The 15,700-nt window shown below is 44.9% G+C and overlaps 1 protein-coding gene across 4 annotated transcripts in view; it reads left to right on the top strand.

Moving 5' to 3' along the window:
* The first annotated feature begins 2,952 nt into the window (after positions 1-2,952).
* The window catches only part of AATF (apoptosis antagonizing transcription factor), a 111,994-nt gene continuing 99,246 nt past the window's right edge, over positions 2,953-15,700 (top strand). For all 4 annotated transcript variants that reach the window (XR_010582121.1, XM_045375131.1, XM_065532357.2 and 1 more), the window contains exons 1-4: positions 2,953-3,215; positions 4,213-4,404; positions 6,910-7,326; positions 7,801-7,938. Coding sequence is in view for 3 of the 4 variants with exons in the window: in XM_045375131.1 (XP_045231066.1) it covers positions 3,125-3,215; positions 4,213-4,404; positions 6,910-7,326; positions 7,801-7,938 (838 nt within the window). In the remaining variant the exon portion in view is untranslated. The remainder of the gene's footprint in view (positions 3,216-4,212; positions 4,405-6,909; positions 7,327-7,800; positions 7,939-15,700) is intronic.

Here is a 15,700-nt window from a genome sequence, read left to right as displayed (position 1 = left end):
GCGTTTTCGAGTTGGGCACACGATGTGGATTCGATTCTTCTTAACTCCGTGGCAGTGGCGCAGTCTCTCCCCTCAGCGCGGGATTCAGAATCCTGGCGAAAACCCGAACAGGTGGCAACGCTCAGCAGTCAAATTTGGAACCGAAGGCCCCGAGGAGGAGGCCTGGAAATGTCAGGGCCTGTTCTCCTTCCCATCAGTGCTGTGCTGCCCACCTCTGGCCCCGAGGTGCGGGGACGCGCAGCACCATCCCTAGGCGGAGCTCCCGCGGGAGGCGCGGCAGGAGGGAAGCGCCACCGCGGTCCCCTCTCGCCTGGGAGGGCAGCCTGGTTTCTCCCCGCGGCCATCTTAAAGCCACCACCTCTGTGTCTCTCGCCACCTGCCTTCAGGGTTCCAGCAGCAGGGGGCCACCATCTGCTCTGGCGAGGGAGCTGAAGCTCACCCACCCAACTTCTCTGGGCTGGCTGCCGCTGGGGAGCTGCTCCGGGTGAGGCACTTGGGGAAGCATTACCCGTGGAGAGCCAGGACAGGCATTGCCAGGGCTGGGACTTGAGGGTGGACAGCATCTGAGGAGAGGCAAGGGGGAACTTGGTTTTCCTAAACTCTTGAAACTCCTCAAGTGAGCAGACGTTTGGGACAATTGGAAGGTGTCATCCCTTGCCCATCTTCTGCTGTGCCTAATCGCCCGCCACTTTGCAGCCCTTGGAGGGCAGGCAGAGAGACTGTGGACTGGGTGTCCCTCTGCCTTCTCCAGAGAAGGCTGTTCTGTTGGGGAACTGCTCACCCTTATTCTCCTCTCCCTGTTCCTCTCATCTGCTCTCATCTCTATAGCAGTCAAAGGTTGAATCTCCTTGCCACAGTCCACTCTCCATCTCCATCCCTACCCCATCAAGAAGCCCTTCCCCCACCAACTCAAGACACTGGAATGTGGGTAGGGAGAGGCCCCCAGAGGGAGTATTTGAGAATTTGCTCCCCCAACCCTTGCCTCAGCTGCTCTCAGTTGCATCTTAATTCCTAGAATTATTCCTTCTTCCCTCCATTCTTGGAGTCCTCTTTCTACCTTCACTATAAGGTCAGGCAAGCATTTTGGGGGGCCCTGGGATGTGTGTGACAGTAGAGCGGTCTTGATTCCTTGCTAAAATGGCTTCCCAAGTCAGTAGGGACCAGGACAGAGAAGGGAGAGTAAGTAAACAGGTCTATGGCATTTTCTGCCGAGTGTGTGCCCAGCACAGTCCCCAAACTGGCCAGCAGTGTCCTGTTTGCATGACAGCCTAGAGGTGGTCTCTGCACTGACTCACCTCCCTTTCTCTTTTCTTCCTTCTCTTTACCTTGAAGGCCAGGTTTCTAAGCATTATAAGTACCCAACATAGCAAGGGAATAGGATTGCAGGAGGTAGTTTCTTAAACGTGGGGTGGGAGAAACATTTTTGTCCTTTAAAGCCCCATGGCACCTTGCCAAGGACCAAGGAACACACTTTTGCTTGGGAGGCCCAGACGCAGGCACAAGACTGCAAGTACAGAAGAAAACAAAAAACTGTTCTCCTAGGCTAAGTTCTCTTATGGATGGTAAAAAGCAGTTTTCTTCTCCTGAGTCCCCTGCCTAGCCTGGCATTCTTTTCTTTCCATGTCTGAGGGGGTTTACCCTCAGATAGGTTCTCCTTCTCCTCTGCAGCCCTGGTTGTCTTCATTCTTCAAGAGCCACTTTACAGGGACATGGAACAGGCTCCACTAAAGTGGTGTCCTCTTACTGCTCTTAACCCTGAGGACATATGATGATTGTGAAAGTCAGAGATCCTCTCTTCCCTTGGTTTCCATGGGAGACGGTGGAGAGCTGGGGGTTCCCCAGTTGTTCAGCTGTGGGATCCAACTGGCCTGGGCTGTACCCAAGGGGCACTGCCACAGTGCACCACTAACATCTCTTTTCTGGATCCTTTTGAGGCAGATTCTGTTTAGAGGGGTCTAGGTCTCTACAAGCAACCTCCAACAGATACCATAAGAATAGACCACTTTGTAGTAACACTTATCATCCCTTATTGCAGTTTCTGTTTACATGTTTGTCTACCCTGCTAGGCTGATCACCGTGGGGAGAGAATCCAACTTATCTTGTATCTTATCTAGCAGTGCCTGCCACATAGTGGGCAGTCAGGGAATGCTTGAAAGAAAGAGGATGTAAAGCGATTGTGTCTTTCCGTGTGCCGGGTGCAATTACATTTATACTATTAAGTCTTTATATTTTGAGTCTGCCCCTCTAATGGTAGACCTGTATTTTTCTGCATTTCTGCACCTGCTTAAGGTGTCTGAGCATGCCCTCATCTCTGAACAGCAAAGATAATCAATACCGAGGGGTATGCAGTGGAGTAATCCACACCCCACCCCCTTTTCCTTGTTCAGGCAAGGATACTTGGAGACGCTACAGAAACTATCTTTAACCACAGCGATTCCTAAGTATTTCCATTAATAGACGCCAGCAGTCCGCCACACACTTACAGGTGCACATCCCCGACATAGGATTCCCAAATCCTGGCCGCTGAAGGGCTGGAGGCGTGCGTCCGGCCTCAGACTACTCTAAATTGCGAAATGCCAAACCTGTTTTGGTTCCCAGTCTCTGCGCGCCCGAGTGCGCACCTGCGGTTTGAGCAGCTTAAGCTTTACTCCCTCCTTCTTTCCAAATCAGCCACCGTGGGCACGGCTAAGCTACGCTTTATTCCTAAGCGAATCTCGCACAAATCTCGAGGCATATTTTGTACAAGGGTACACTGGCCGCGCGCATCACAATCCCGTCTCAGCTACAGAAGCGGTTACGTGCCCTGGCGTGCTTCCGCACCGCCCAGTCCCGCGCACGCGCACGCGCACGCGCACACGCGCCCGCACAGCTCCAATCCCTTCAACCTTCCGCGCGCTTCCGCCTTCATCCTAGCAACGCCCGCAGTGACGCGCAGGCCCCGCCCCCTCCCGCGCGCCTCCCGGAAGTTGCCGGTCCCGAGCTGTGGGGTGGCCTCCGCGCGGACTCTGGTGGTGTCGGGGAATCGGATCTGTGCGAGAGGACCCGACCGGGAGGGAGCGTCGGGGCCGGGGTTTGGGCCGCACATTTAAGGGCGCGAAGCGGAGTGGACCGAGAGCTGGTGACGATGGCGGGGCTGCAGCCCCTGGCGCTGCAACTGGAACAGTTGTTGAACCCGCGACCGAGCGAGGCGGACCCTGAGGCGGACCCCGAGGAGGGTGAGGCCAGACTGGGGCAGGCCACGTGCGGAGCGGTGGGCCAGGCCCTGTGGGGTCCGGGGGCGGCGTGGGAGGGGCGTGCGCGAGGCCGCCGGGCCTGCGTTCTTTCGCGTGGCGCAGAGGAATGTCGCCTCCCGCAAGGGTAGTCCCGGGCTCGGGAGGAGGGCTTCGGCTTCTTTTCACACGCACTCGAAACTTAGTGCTCGGCCGGATGGGCGGAACAGATCGAGGGCTCAGGCAGAGAGGAGCTGGTCTTCGGGTTTACTTGCTCCAGGGCTGTTGGAGGGAGCCAGAGAGTCTGCTAGCAAGTTGGAAGTTAGCTTTGAGGATGCCCTTTCTGGTATTGCGTTAGAAAGGGGGAGAAGAAAGTCGCGTGTTTTTAACTCTGGTTGCTCTTAAAAACTAAGTTGGAGACTGATGGAAGGATTTTCTGGTGCTGTTTAAGCCTCTTGAAGTCTCAAGACACTTGTTCAGTGGCTGACGACTGAGACTGCTGTTCTGTAAGCTGATGTTCAGAGTCTAGCTGGGAGTAATCCTGCTTTAGACTTGAGTCAGAAGTGTGAGAAAGGGAGAATAAGGAGGGATAAATGCGAGTGCTGAGCCATGTCTTAGGAAGATCAGTTGAAGGAACCCGGGGCTGTTTAGCCAGAATAAGCAAAGAAAACTCCCCAAAGAATGGGACAAAGTGAGGGGAGAATGTGATGGCTGATTTAAGATATTAGAGCGACTGTCACGCATTGAAGAGGAATTCAACTAGTTTGATAGGATCCAAGTCATAGAGATAGATCCCACTAGTAGATGCCGGGAGTCATCTCTCCATTTAGAAACAGCAATAAGACAATGTTCTACTTTGGGAGAGAATGAATTTTCTATTCCTGGAAGTTGGTGGGGATTTTGTAGAGGACGTTCAAGTGTGAGATGAATGGGTCGACCTGGGTTCCCATTAAAATTTCTGCTAACTTGGAGATTCTGTTTCCTTTTCCCCTTCCCCCAACAGCCACTGCTGCCAGAGTGATTGACAGGTTTGATGAAGGGGAAGATGGGGAAGGTGATTTCCTAGCAGTGGGTAGCATTAGAAAACTGGCATCAGCCTCCCTCTTGGACACAGACAAAAGGTATTGCGGCAGAACCACCTCTAGAAAAGCATGGAATGAAGACCATTGGGAGCAGACTCTGCCAGGATCGTCTGGTGAGTAGACGTTTTTGCATGGAACTCTTTCTTTCCTAATTTTTTTAGGGTTAAAATCCTCCCGCCACCCTCCATGATCTCTGCAAGACTAGTCTGCATACCCCTACCGGTTATCCTTTCTTTTTTTTTTTTTTTGAGACAGAGTTTCACTCTTGTTGCCAGTGCGATGGCGCAATCTCGGCCCACTGCAACCTCCACCTCAGGGGTTCAAGCGAGTCCCCTGCCTCAGCCTCCCAAGTAGCTGGGTTTACAGGCATGCACCACCACGCCCGGCTAATTTTGTATTTTCAGTAGAGACAGGGTTTGTCCGTGTTGGTCAGGCACCCATACCTGTTATCTTAGGAGAGACCATTGATTTGGTATTAGAAAGGGTCTTAGAGGTTACTTCATTTCACTTCATAAGGAATCTAAAGCCCAGAGTGATTCAGTTGCTATACTCCTTATGTTCAGACTAATGGCCCACCCTACAATGGAGTGACAGAGAAGGCAGTGCATATTGGCTATTGGAGAGGGTTATGAGCTGAAAAATCATTGTGTCTGATGAGCATGTTACCCTTGAATTGCGACCCCTGTCTTTTGGTTTTTCAGGTCTTGCATTGAAGCACTGTGTAATATTAGTTATTTGTGAAACTCATTTTTTGTCATTCTAAAAAGTCACATAATCCTTCTCTTCCCTGCAAAAGAGTTAGGAGTCCATGCGCTTATAGTTTTATAGAACTGTCTAAGTTTCTTAGAGTGGAAGAAGGGGCTAGATATGGTGATTATTGAGAGAATGTCATTTGTTTTCCGTTAGAAAGGTCAGGGGCATCATGTTGAGAATCCACAGATAATATAAAAGGAACTATCATTTAGGTTATGATAGCTATGATTCAGTCCTTGATGTAGTTCTGGGAGCTCCTGATAAGCTCATTTCATATTTGCCTAGAGACTGATAAAGGGACCAATCATGAGACAAATATGATAATATTTATTGAGTTCTCACCATGCGTCAGGCACTGAGTTTAGCTCTATAATTTAAGTTCTAAGAGCCTGGGACTCAGTAAGTCCTCAAAAAAGAAATGTTATAGCATCACCTGGAATGAGACAGATTTTTATAAAAAATTATCACCATTATCACTACATGTATCACCTAATATAATCCTCCCAATCGCCCAGAAAGTTATTACTACTTAGCCCTATTTTACAGATAAGGAAATTGAGGGGAAAGTTGGTTACGTAACTTTGCTTAAGGTCATATAGTTAGTAAGCGGAAGAAACAGGATTCAAATGAAGGCCGTCTGATTCCAAGATGTACACTGTAGTAAACTGTATGAATGTTTCTTAATCTGAGAAATGGCGTACATTCAAAGAATTTAAATAATTTCTGTTTACTGTTTTGGCACTTAGTTTCTGTATTTATATTTTTGGCAGCTTTGTGTCTTAAGTTTATGTATACCTCTTTAAAGAAGCGCTGAAGACCCATCACACTTTCCTAAAATCTTTATTTTATTAAAGAAAGTTTTGGGAAATTGGTCTATCTTAGAATCATACTTGAAACACATGGGGCTTTTATGTTCTACCGTGGAACAGATTGGATAAACTGTAAAAACCTCTAAGTATCACATGATACTCTAAGCATAAGTAAAACCAGGAGCCTTAACTAGCACTCTATCTACTATAGGATCAAGTTCAGAGTCCTCATGAAAGACAAGACCCTTCCTGATGTGGTCCCTGAGCAACTTTCTAGTCTCATCTCCCATCACTTCTTTGTGCATCCTGCACTCCAGTGCGGTTTCCTGTTTTTCTTCTCTCTTCATTCCCTTATGCTTCATAAGTAAAATTATAATGTCTCCTTCTCCACATGAAACCATCCCCCACCTTTCCAGGAGAGTTAGGTGGTTGTATCTCCATACACTGTGTACTAATGACGTTGTAATATAATTATTGGCGTGCATATCTACCCCTCCCACCGGACCATGAACTCCTCCCTGCAGGTATTAAATTCTCTTTGTCTTTCCTTAGCCCCTGGCTCATAGTGAGTGCTTAGTAAGTATTTAGTAAATAGGGCACACGGGTGTGATAGATTGTACATTTTTTCAGATCAGGTTTGGGAAAACTGGTAATTCTCTAACACCAGTTGAAATCTTAATGTTCTTCAAGGGCCAGACCAAATGCTAGCTCTTCCTTAGAGCTTAACTTAAATTCACTTGCCCCACAGTTAAAATTTCTCACTCTCTGGGTTATTGAAATTTTGTCAAAGCACTTCTGATTCTTCCTTGAGTTGTAATTTTGTGAGTCTGTCCCACTAGCTCCTTTTGTTAGGGTAGGACCCATGTTCTATTCATCTTTGCTTCTCCCTTAGCCATTTTAGAGATTGTAGATATGTAATAAATATATTGTTGAATTGAGTACAGTAAGATATTTTCCCCCCGATGCCACAGTGCTTTAGTTGAAATGAATTCTATGGCTTGGTATTTTCTCCAGGTAATGCCCATTTTTCTCTTTCTTCCCTCTCTTCTTGTTTAGACGAGGAAATACCTGACGAGGAAGAGTCTGGAGATGAAGATTCAGAGGGACTGGATCTGGAGGAATCTGATGAGGATGACCTGGGTGCTGCTGAGGAACAGGAGTGTGGTGATCATAGGGAGAACAAGAGCAAGAAGAGCAGAAGCCACTCTGCAAAAACACCGGGCTTCAGTGTCCAGAGCATCAGTGACTTTGAGAAGTTTACCGAGGGAATGGATGACCTTGGGAGCAGTGAGGAGGAGGAAGACGAAGAGAGTGGCATGGAAGAAGGGGATGACGAAGAAGACTTCCAAGGCGAGAGTGAGGAAGACAGGGTTGGAGATAGAAACAGTGAGGATAATGGTGTGGTGATGACCTTCTCCAGTGTCAAAGTTTCTGAGGAAGTGGAGAAAGGAAGAGCCGTGAAGAACCAGATAGGTTTGTACATGGTTTTGCTGATTGCCTGTTTTTCAAAGTATCTGCATTTGGTCTACTTTTCATTTGTTTGTTTTTGGCTATTCTCTCTCTCCTGTGTCCTTTCAATTAGTTTGTGACATGCCCCACTTACCTAGAGGCCTAAAGCCCTATTTCTGTATGCTTAGCCAGCCATTTCTGCACTGATCTGCTTAGCTGGTTCTGCTCTAGTACTTCCTGCAACTGGGGAAGATTGAAGAGAAGAGTGTTTTCTCCTCTCCTTGGGTTTTAGCGTTCCCACTCTGCTGTAGCAAATACTTGCTTCATGGATACTGAATTTATTTTTTATAATAGAGAATATTTGTTTCCATGGCATTAAAGTGCTAAAGCTACAGTGCTTGGAAACTGGTGTGGTTTCCTGTTCTTCCCTGCCCCTGCCATCTCACCCCCAGAGCATCTTATTATTGAGGAATGGGATTCTGTTTTGTTCTTTTTCAGCACTGTGGGACCAGCTCTTGGAAGGAAGGATCAAACTACAAAAAGCTCTGTTGACCACCAACCAACTTCCTCAACCAGATGTTTTCCCATTGTTCAAGGACAAAGGTGGCCCAGAATTTTCCAGCGCCCTGAAAAATAGTAAGAATACTTATGTCCTGTTGGGATACTTAGAACCACTTTGTCAAATGAAGACAGCTTTGACTGAAGTGGACTGGGAGCTTGAGCCATGTTTATTGTGCTTTCTTCTCATCTGCCCTTGCTCTCCCCTCTCTATCCCCCTTGGCTTTACAAGTTGCTTCTTTTTTTTTTTTTTCTTTTTTTTCTTTTTTTGAGACAGAGTCTCGCTCTGTTGCTCAGTTTCAAGTACAATGGCGCTATCACAGCTTACTGCAGCCTTGGCCTCCTGGGCTCAAGCGATCCTCCCACCTCAGTGATCCTCACACCTTAGCCTCCCAAGTAGCGGGGACCACAGGCATGTATCACCATGCCTGTAGAGACAGAGTCTCACTGTGCTGTCCAGGCCGGTCTCAAACTCCTGGCCTTAAGCAACCCTCCCACCTTTGCCTCCCAAAGTGCTAGGATTACAGATGTGACCTACTGAGCCTGGCCCTGAGTTAATTCTTTAAAGCTGTTTGAAAACCCACTGATGTAGAAAGGGAGAAAAAGAATGTCTAACTCAGCTCATTAAACTTGGTTGTATCTGTGTTTAAAAGATGCTTCCTATGTTTGAGAGGTTTTTAGAACAATGTGCTAAGATGATCTTATTTATATCTTTCTTCAAGTGGCATAGAGTGAGGAAAGATGATACTGCTGAGGGAGGAACACATTTTAAAGGAGAATTACTCAGCTATAAATAATTCTAGAAGAGAAAAGGAATTGAGAGAGTATTTGGTTCCCAGTGTCTTCATATTACACATGAGAGGATTGAGACCCAGAATGACTTGCCCAAAGTTGCAGAGCTTATTTGTGTATGGCAGAGATGAAGCTCCAACTTTTCTACCTTATGATGCAGGAATCTTCCCTCTGCACCACACTGCTTCCTGTGTGCTGCTTGCCTGTGTACCCAGTGGCACTGAAGGACTGGGGCAGAGGGAGATTTAGGGTGAGTGTGCTGTGTTTGGGATCTATATCTATCTATCTATCTATCTATCTATCTATCTATCTATCTATCTATCTGTCTGTCTGTCTGTCTATCTATATCTTTATCTATTTTTTTTTTTTTTAAAGAGAGACAGTTTGTGTTGCCCAGGCTGGTCTTGAACTCCTGGGCTCAAGCAATCCACCCGCCTTGGCCTCCCAAAGTTTTGGGATTATAGGCGTGAGCTTCTGCGCTCAGCTGGGATCAATATGTCTTACTTGCATGCTGAGACTTTGTGTTTTCATTTGCTCTTGAAAATTTATTTTTTTGGTTTCATGGAGTTAGAGTTGGAAGGGACCTGAGGAGGATATCTAATTTGGAACATTTCTCGTAGGTGAATATCTGATGTAATTAGGAATGGCTTCCTAGAGTCCAGTTTTTGGGTTTTGTGTCCTGCCACGCTTGAAGTCTGCTTCTTCCCTTGTGGGAAGTCTGGGCGGTCCTTCCAGGAATGTTGTGTAGCCTGTGAGGGTGAGGTGGGCCGTTTATATCCCCTCCCCTGTCTTTGCCTCCTTTCTCTCTCAAATAGATGACAGATTGATGGTTTTCAAGTTTTTTGAGATTTTTGGAGCACTTCCCTGCTATGTTTAGTGCCCTAGTACCCTAATTCCTGATATGCCTTTGGAATGAAACCTAGACTGCTCTAGGTTAAATATTTTAAATGTTTCACGATAAGGCCTTTTTCATTTTGTTACTCATTCTTTTTGCTTGAGCCTTTTTCATTTTAAAAAATTCATCTTAAAATACAGATATTTTAGGGGTTAGTCAGTATCCAGTATAATAGACACATATTCTTGGGTACCATTTAATTTCTTTTTGTTATGAGACAGGGTCTTGCTCTGTTGCCCAGGCTGGAGTGCAGTAGTGTGATCACAGCTCATTGCAACCTTGAACTCCTGGGTTCAAGCGATCTTCCCACCTCAGCCCCCTGAGTAGCTGGTACTACAGGCATGAGCCACCATGCCTGACTAATTTTTTCTTTTTTTATAGAAATAGGGTCTCACTATGTTGACCAGGCTGGTCTCAAAACTCCTGGTTTCAAATGATCCTTCTGTGTCAGCCTCCCCAAAATGCTGGGATTACAGGTGTGAGCCACCATACCCAGCCCATTTAGTGTCTTTAATCACTGCAATGTTATTTCACTTTTATTTTGTTCTGATCTTTTTACTCTTTTTTGTGCTTAACCCATTGCCTCTACCTCATTGATGAACCTCATTTAATCTGACAGCGTCTGTTAGTCTGACAGGGTGGGTTGTGGTGGAGGAGGGAGAAGAAAGGAACTTTGGTATCACATATCCTAAGATGGGAGGGTAGGGAGTTTCTAATAATGAGAATTTGTGTGCATTTGAAGAGTAGCTTATTTTTGTCTGTTTTGGTCTTCTTGTGGCAATATGACATAATATGTTGTATACTCCCCTGTTTTGATAAACAGAGTTTAAGAAAAAAATTCTTGGCCAGGTGCAGTGGCTCGCGCCTGTAATGCCAGCACTTTGGGAGGCTGAGGTGGGCTGATCACCTGAGGTCAGGAGTTCAAGACCAGCCTGGCCAACGTGGTGAAACCCCGTCTCTACTAAAAATACGAAAATTAGCCAAGTGTGATGGTGGGCGCCTGTAATCTCAGTTACTCGGGAGGCTGAGGCAGGAGAATTGCTTGAACCTGGGAGGCGGAGGCTATAGTGAGTCAAGATTGTGCCATTGCACTCCAGCCTCGGCGAAAAGAGCGAAACTCCGTCTCAAAAAAAAAAAAAATTCTTGGCCAGGTATGGTGGCTGACGCTTATAATCCCAGCACTTTGGGAGGCTGAGGCAGGCGGATCACTTGAGGTCAGCAGTTTGAGACCAGCCTAGCCAGCATGGTGAAATCCCATCTTTACAAAAAATACAAATATTAGCCAGGTATGGTGGTGTGCACTTGTAGTCCCAGCTACTTGGGAGGTTGAGGCAGGAGAATCACTTGAACCCGGGAGACAAAGCTTGTAGTGAGCTGAGATCATGCCATTGCACTCCAGTCTAAGTGACAAGAGTGAAACTCTGTCCCCGCCCCCCACAAAAAAAAAAAGAGAGAGAGAAAATTCTTGGTCACATTACTCTGGATGACCAATTTATACTGTGCTATATAGCTGGTGTGGAACATAGGCTGAATTTATACTAACCCCAGAACAAACACTGGAACTTATTGTCTTTAATTAAATCTCTTTTCAATTTGCTTGGTCTTACAGAGTAGTTAAAGTCAGACCGGCTTGGTTTAGATTTCATCTCAGCAATGGATTAGCCGTGTGACCTTGGGCAAGTTACTTAACTTCACAGTAAAATGGGGATAATATGGTTGTGAGGATTAAAGGACATAATCAATAGAAAGCATTAGTACAGTGTCTGGCACACATCACACCATGAATGTTAGGTACTAGTATTATCTTCTGCTCAAAGAGGCATTTGGCAGTATTCGACCATGTGAGCAATCACTCAATAGTTATCAGTGTGACTGAGCATCACTAGTCTTCAGTGTTTTTTACTTTTTTATTAGTATTTGGATTCTTTATATAATTTAATTGTTCTGGAAAGTGTTGTAGTTTACTAATACTTACAATGCAGTGTTGGCCTCTTATGACACTATGGAAAGATGGCTGCAGATTTCCTTATTGCCATACCCAGCTACTACCTCCTTGAAGCGTTTAACTTTTCCTTGAAATACTTTTCTTTGGTTTGGTGACACTACCTGTGCTGTTTGGGTTCTCCTACCTTTCTGATCTCTTCTCTGGCTCTTTTTGTATCCTCTCAACGTAAATTTCATTCCATTTAGAATGCCGTCCTCAGGTTGTGTTTTCTCAATATAGTCTCTCCTTGGCACTGTCACTTACTCGGATAGCCCTAACTATTGCCTCTAAAATGACAGACTTCCAGCTGTATTCTAGCCCCAGTAAACTGCTGAGTACCATGCCTTTGTAGCTTCAGCACCCTAAACTCTACTTTTCAGAAACTAAATGAATATCTCCTTCCTCTCCACACGCCACCCCAAACGTATAAACTTAGTCCCCAGTCACCTTGGTGTTACATGTTGGTAATTTAAACTTGAACTGTGGAAGTGATTTCAAAGACATTGTCTGATATTTTAGTGGCTGCATATGTGGTAAGTCATGGAGTAATCTTAACAAAATTAAGGGATTTTCTGTGCACAAAACCATTTCTCTAAGAAGGTTTGCTTTTTCTCTCTTTCTTTTTTCTCTTTTTTCTTTTTTTTTTTTTGAGACGGAGTCTCACTCTGTCACCCAGGCTGGAGTGCAGTGGTGCGATCTCAACTCACTGCAGCCTCTGCCCCCCAGGTTCAAGCAATTCTTCTGTCTCTGCCTCCTGGGTAGCTGGGACTACAGGTGTGTGCCACCACACCCGGCTAATTTTTGTAATTTTTTTTTTAGTAGAGATGGGATTTCACCATATTGGCCAGGCTGGTCCTAAACTCCTGACCTCGTGATCTGCCTGCCTTGGCCTCCCAAAGTGCTGGGATTACAGGTATGAGCCACTGTGCCCGGCCTTTTCTCTTTCTTTTAAAATGTTCTACTGTGTTAGGAAGTATGTCTTTTATGTTGGTGGCAATGATATGTAAGGAAGAAGGGAAGTTACTTAAGGAAATCTCACCATGAGTTATTTAAAACTTTTCATTATGGGATATATCAAACTTATATAAAAGTAGACAAATAGCACAGTGAACCCCCACATGCCTTCACCAGCTTAAGCAATAATCAATTCATGATCAATCTTATTTCATCTGTAGCTATACCAACTTCGCTCACCTTCTGGATTATTTTGAAGCAAATAATACACATCCTCTCATCAGTAAAATTTTCAGCACGTATGTTCAAAAGATAAGGATTTTTTTTTTTTTTTTTTTTTTTTTTGAGACGGAGTCTCGCTGTGTCTCCCAGGCTGGAGTGCAGTGGCGCGATCTCGGCTCACTGCAAGCTCCGCCTCCCGGGTTCACGCCATTCTCCCGCCTCAGCCTCCGAGTAGCTGGGACTACAGGCACCCGCCACCACGCCCGGCTAATTTTTTGTATTTTTAGTAGAGACGGGGTTTCACCGTGTTAGCCAGGATGGTCTTGATCTCCTGACCTCGTGATCCGCCCTTCTCGGCCTCCCAAAGTGCTGGGATTACAGGCTTGAGCCACTGCGCCCGGCCCAAAAGATAAGGATTTTTAAAAATTATACCATAATACCACATAAAACCATTAACAGTAATTTCTTAATGAACATAACTGACCTGGCATGGTGGCTCATGCCTGTAATCCTAGCACTTTGGGAAGCCAAGGCAGAAGGATCACCTGAGGTCAGGCGTTGGAGGCCAACCTGACCGACATTGTGAAACCCCATCTCTACTGAAAATACAAAAAATTAGCTGGGTGTGGTGGCGGGCGCCTATAATCCCAGCTACTCAGGCTGAATAGGAGAATCTCTTAAATTCAGGAGGTGGAGGTTGCAGTGAGGCAAGATTGCCCCACTGCACTCCAGCCTTGGGCAACAAGAGCAAAACTCTGTCTCAAAAAAAAAACAAACATACAGACCGGGCGTGGTGGCTCACGCCTTTAATCCCAGCACTTTGGGAGGCCAAGGTGGGCAGATCACCTGAGGTCCAGAGTTCAAGACCAGCCTGGCCAACATAGTGAAACCCTGTCTCTACAAAAATACAAAAATTAGCCAGGCATGATGGTGGGTGCCTGTAATCCCATCTACTTGGGAGGCTGAGGTGGGAGAATCGCTTGAACCCAGGAGGCAGAGGTTATCAGTGAGCGGAGATCACGCCGTTGCACTCCAGCCTGGGTGACAGAGTGAGACTCTCTCAAAAAAACAAACAAACCAACCAACAAACAAAAAAAAATGACTGATTTGGATGGGTGGGAAAATTGTGAGTGCATGTCTTGTTTGTTTTTTTTCTTTTCTTTAAGGCGAAAGGTCCTAGAGAGTGTTTCTTTAACAGGTACTCTACTGTCTTTTTCAGAGTTTGCTCTATAGCTTTAAATGAAGTGATTAAAGGAAAGCTTAACTTCAGTCATAATAAGTTGACCTTTTAGTGAAATGCATACTATTAATGTATTTAATGAGATGCATTACAAACTGCAGTGAGCACCATGTTTCATTACAGGTCTAAAATGCAATATCATTAAAGACCTTTAATAGAAACAATGGTTGACATTTTGATATTTCCCATAAGCAAAACATCCAAGAACACAGTATAATGTAATATAAATACAGAGGAAGTATTCAGATTTTTTACTTGCCTAAGAGTATGAAAACAAATTTCACTATTAATAAATTATATTTTGTTTGCACCCTGTCATCTTCCCACTTCATACTTACCCTCTCATATCTTTGTGGTCCTTCCCTAAGAGCCCCAATTATTTTGACTTGACTAGACTAAAATTTTGTTTTTTTTTTTTTTTTCGAGATGGAGTCTTGCTCTGTTGCCCAGGCTGGAGTGCAGTGGCGCGACTTCGGCACACTGCAATCTCCACCTCCTGGATTTAAGTGATTCTCCTGCCTCAGCCTCCAGAGTAGCTGGGAGTACAGGCATGTGGTACCACGCCCAGCTAATTTTTGTATTTTTAGTAGAGATGGGGTTTCACCATATTGGCCAGGCTGGTCTCGAACTCCTGACCTTGAGATCTGCCTGCCTCGGCCTCCCAAAGTGCTGGGATTATAGGCATGAGCCACCGCTCCCGGCTAGACTAAAATTTTTAATGGTAATTTGTCCTCAACAATAATAGACACCTTAAAGAATAATGTTTTAAATTTTGCATAAGCTATGGGCAATCATGGAGTCTTGATAATGTTTTGTTTTTAAAGTTTTACTTATTTTTAAGTAGGCAGTACATTCACATGGTTCAGAATTGAAAAATGCTAAAGACTATACAGTGATAATCCTGTACCCTTGCAGCCCAGTACCCTGTCCCAGAGGCAACCAATTTTATCACCAAAATCCCCCCGTTTTAAATTACTTAGTTGCCTTAGGTGAAAAATCCATAAACACTTATTTCAGAGTTCTCTCAATTAACACTTTATGGGTTCATGGCAAAGTTCTCACAATGTTCTGTAGAACCTTGAAATATTTTTAATTACTTGGAATGGGTTTAAGTATTGCGTGGGACAAAGGCACCTGCAACCCCCACTAATTATAACATTGTGTAGGCTTAAGGACCCTTATTGCTGCAGACTTCATCTAGCCAAGATGATGTAAGATTGATCTTTTTGCTTCAGCTGATGGCTATCATTTTTGAAAATAACTTCAGCGTTCTAATTATAAAAGTATGTCATGCTTTTTTCAAAGATCGGAAAATACATAGAAGCATAAAGAAGAAAATAAGGATTAGCTGTAATCCTACTGCCCAGAGATAACCATAGTTGTCATTTTGATAAATATCCTTCCAGACCTTTTTGCGTGCACACACACACACCACACATTTTAAAACAAAAAATGGAATCATATAAATATGTACTATTTTCAGTTTTGTTTTTCCTGCTTAATATTTCATGTCAGTATATTTAGATGTACATCAGCATTTTTAGGAGTTAAAGTATTCCTTTTTATAGATTTACTGCAATTTAGTTAGCCAATCTGTATTGATGGGTGCTTAGGTTTATTCTAGCTTTTCACTTGTAGAAAACATGCTTTGATAAATATCCTTGTACATACGTATTTGTGCAGTTTGTCTAAAAATAGCACTGTCCAGTAGAAATATAATGCAAGCCACATGTAATTAAAAATTTTTAATAAC

Source organism: Macaca fascicularis, chromosome 16, assembly GCF_037993035.2.
Source record: "Macaca fascicularis isolate 582-1 chromosome 16, T2T-MFA8v1.1".
In the NCBI taxonomy this organism is placed as follows: domain Eukaryota; kingdom Metazoa; phylum Chordata; class Mammalia; order Primates; family Cercopithecidae; genus Macaca; species Macaca fascicularis.
The sequence above is the reverse complement of the archived record's forward strand: the minus strand, read 5'-3'. Positions and strand labels throughout refer to the sequence as shown.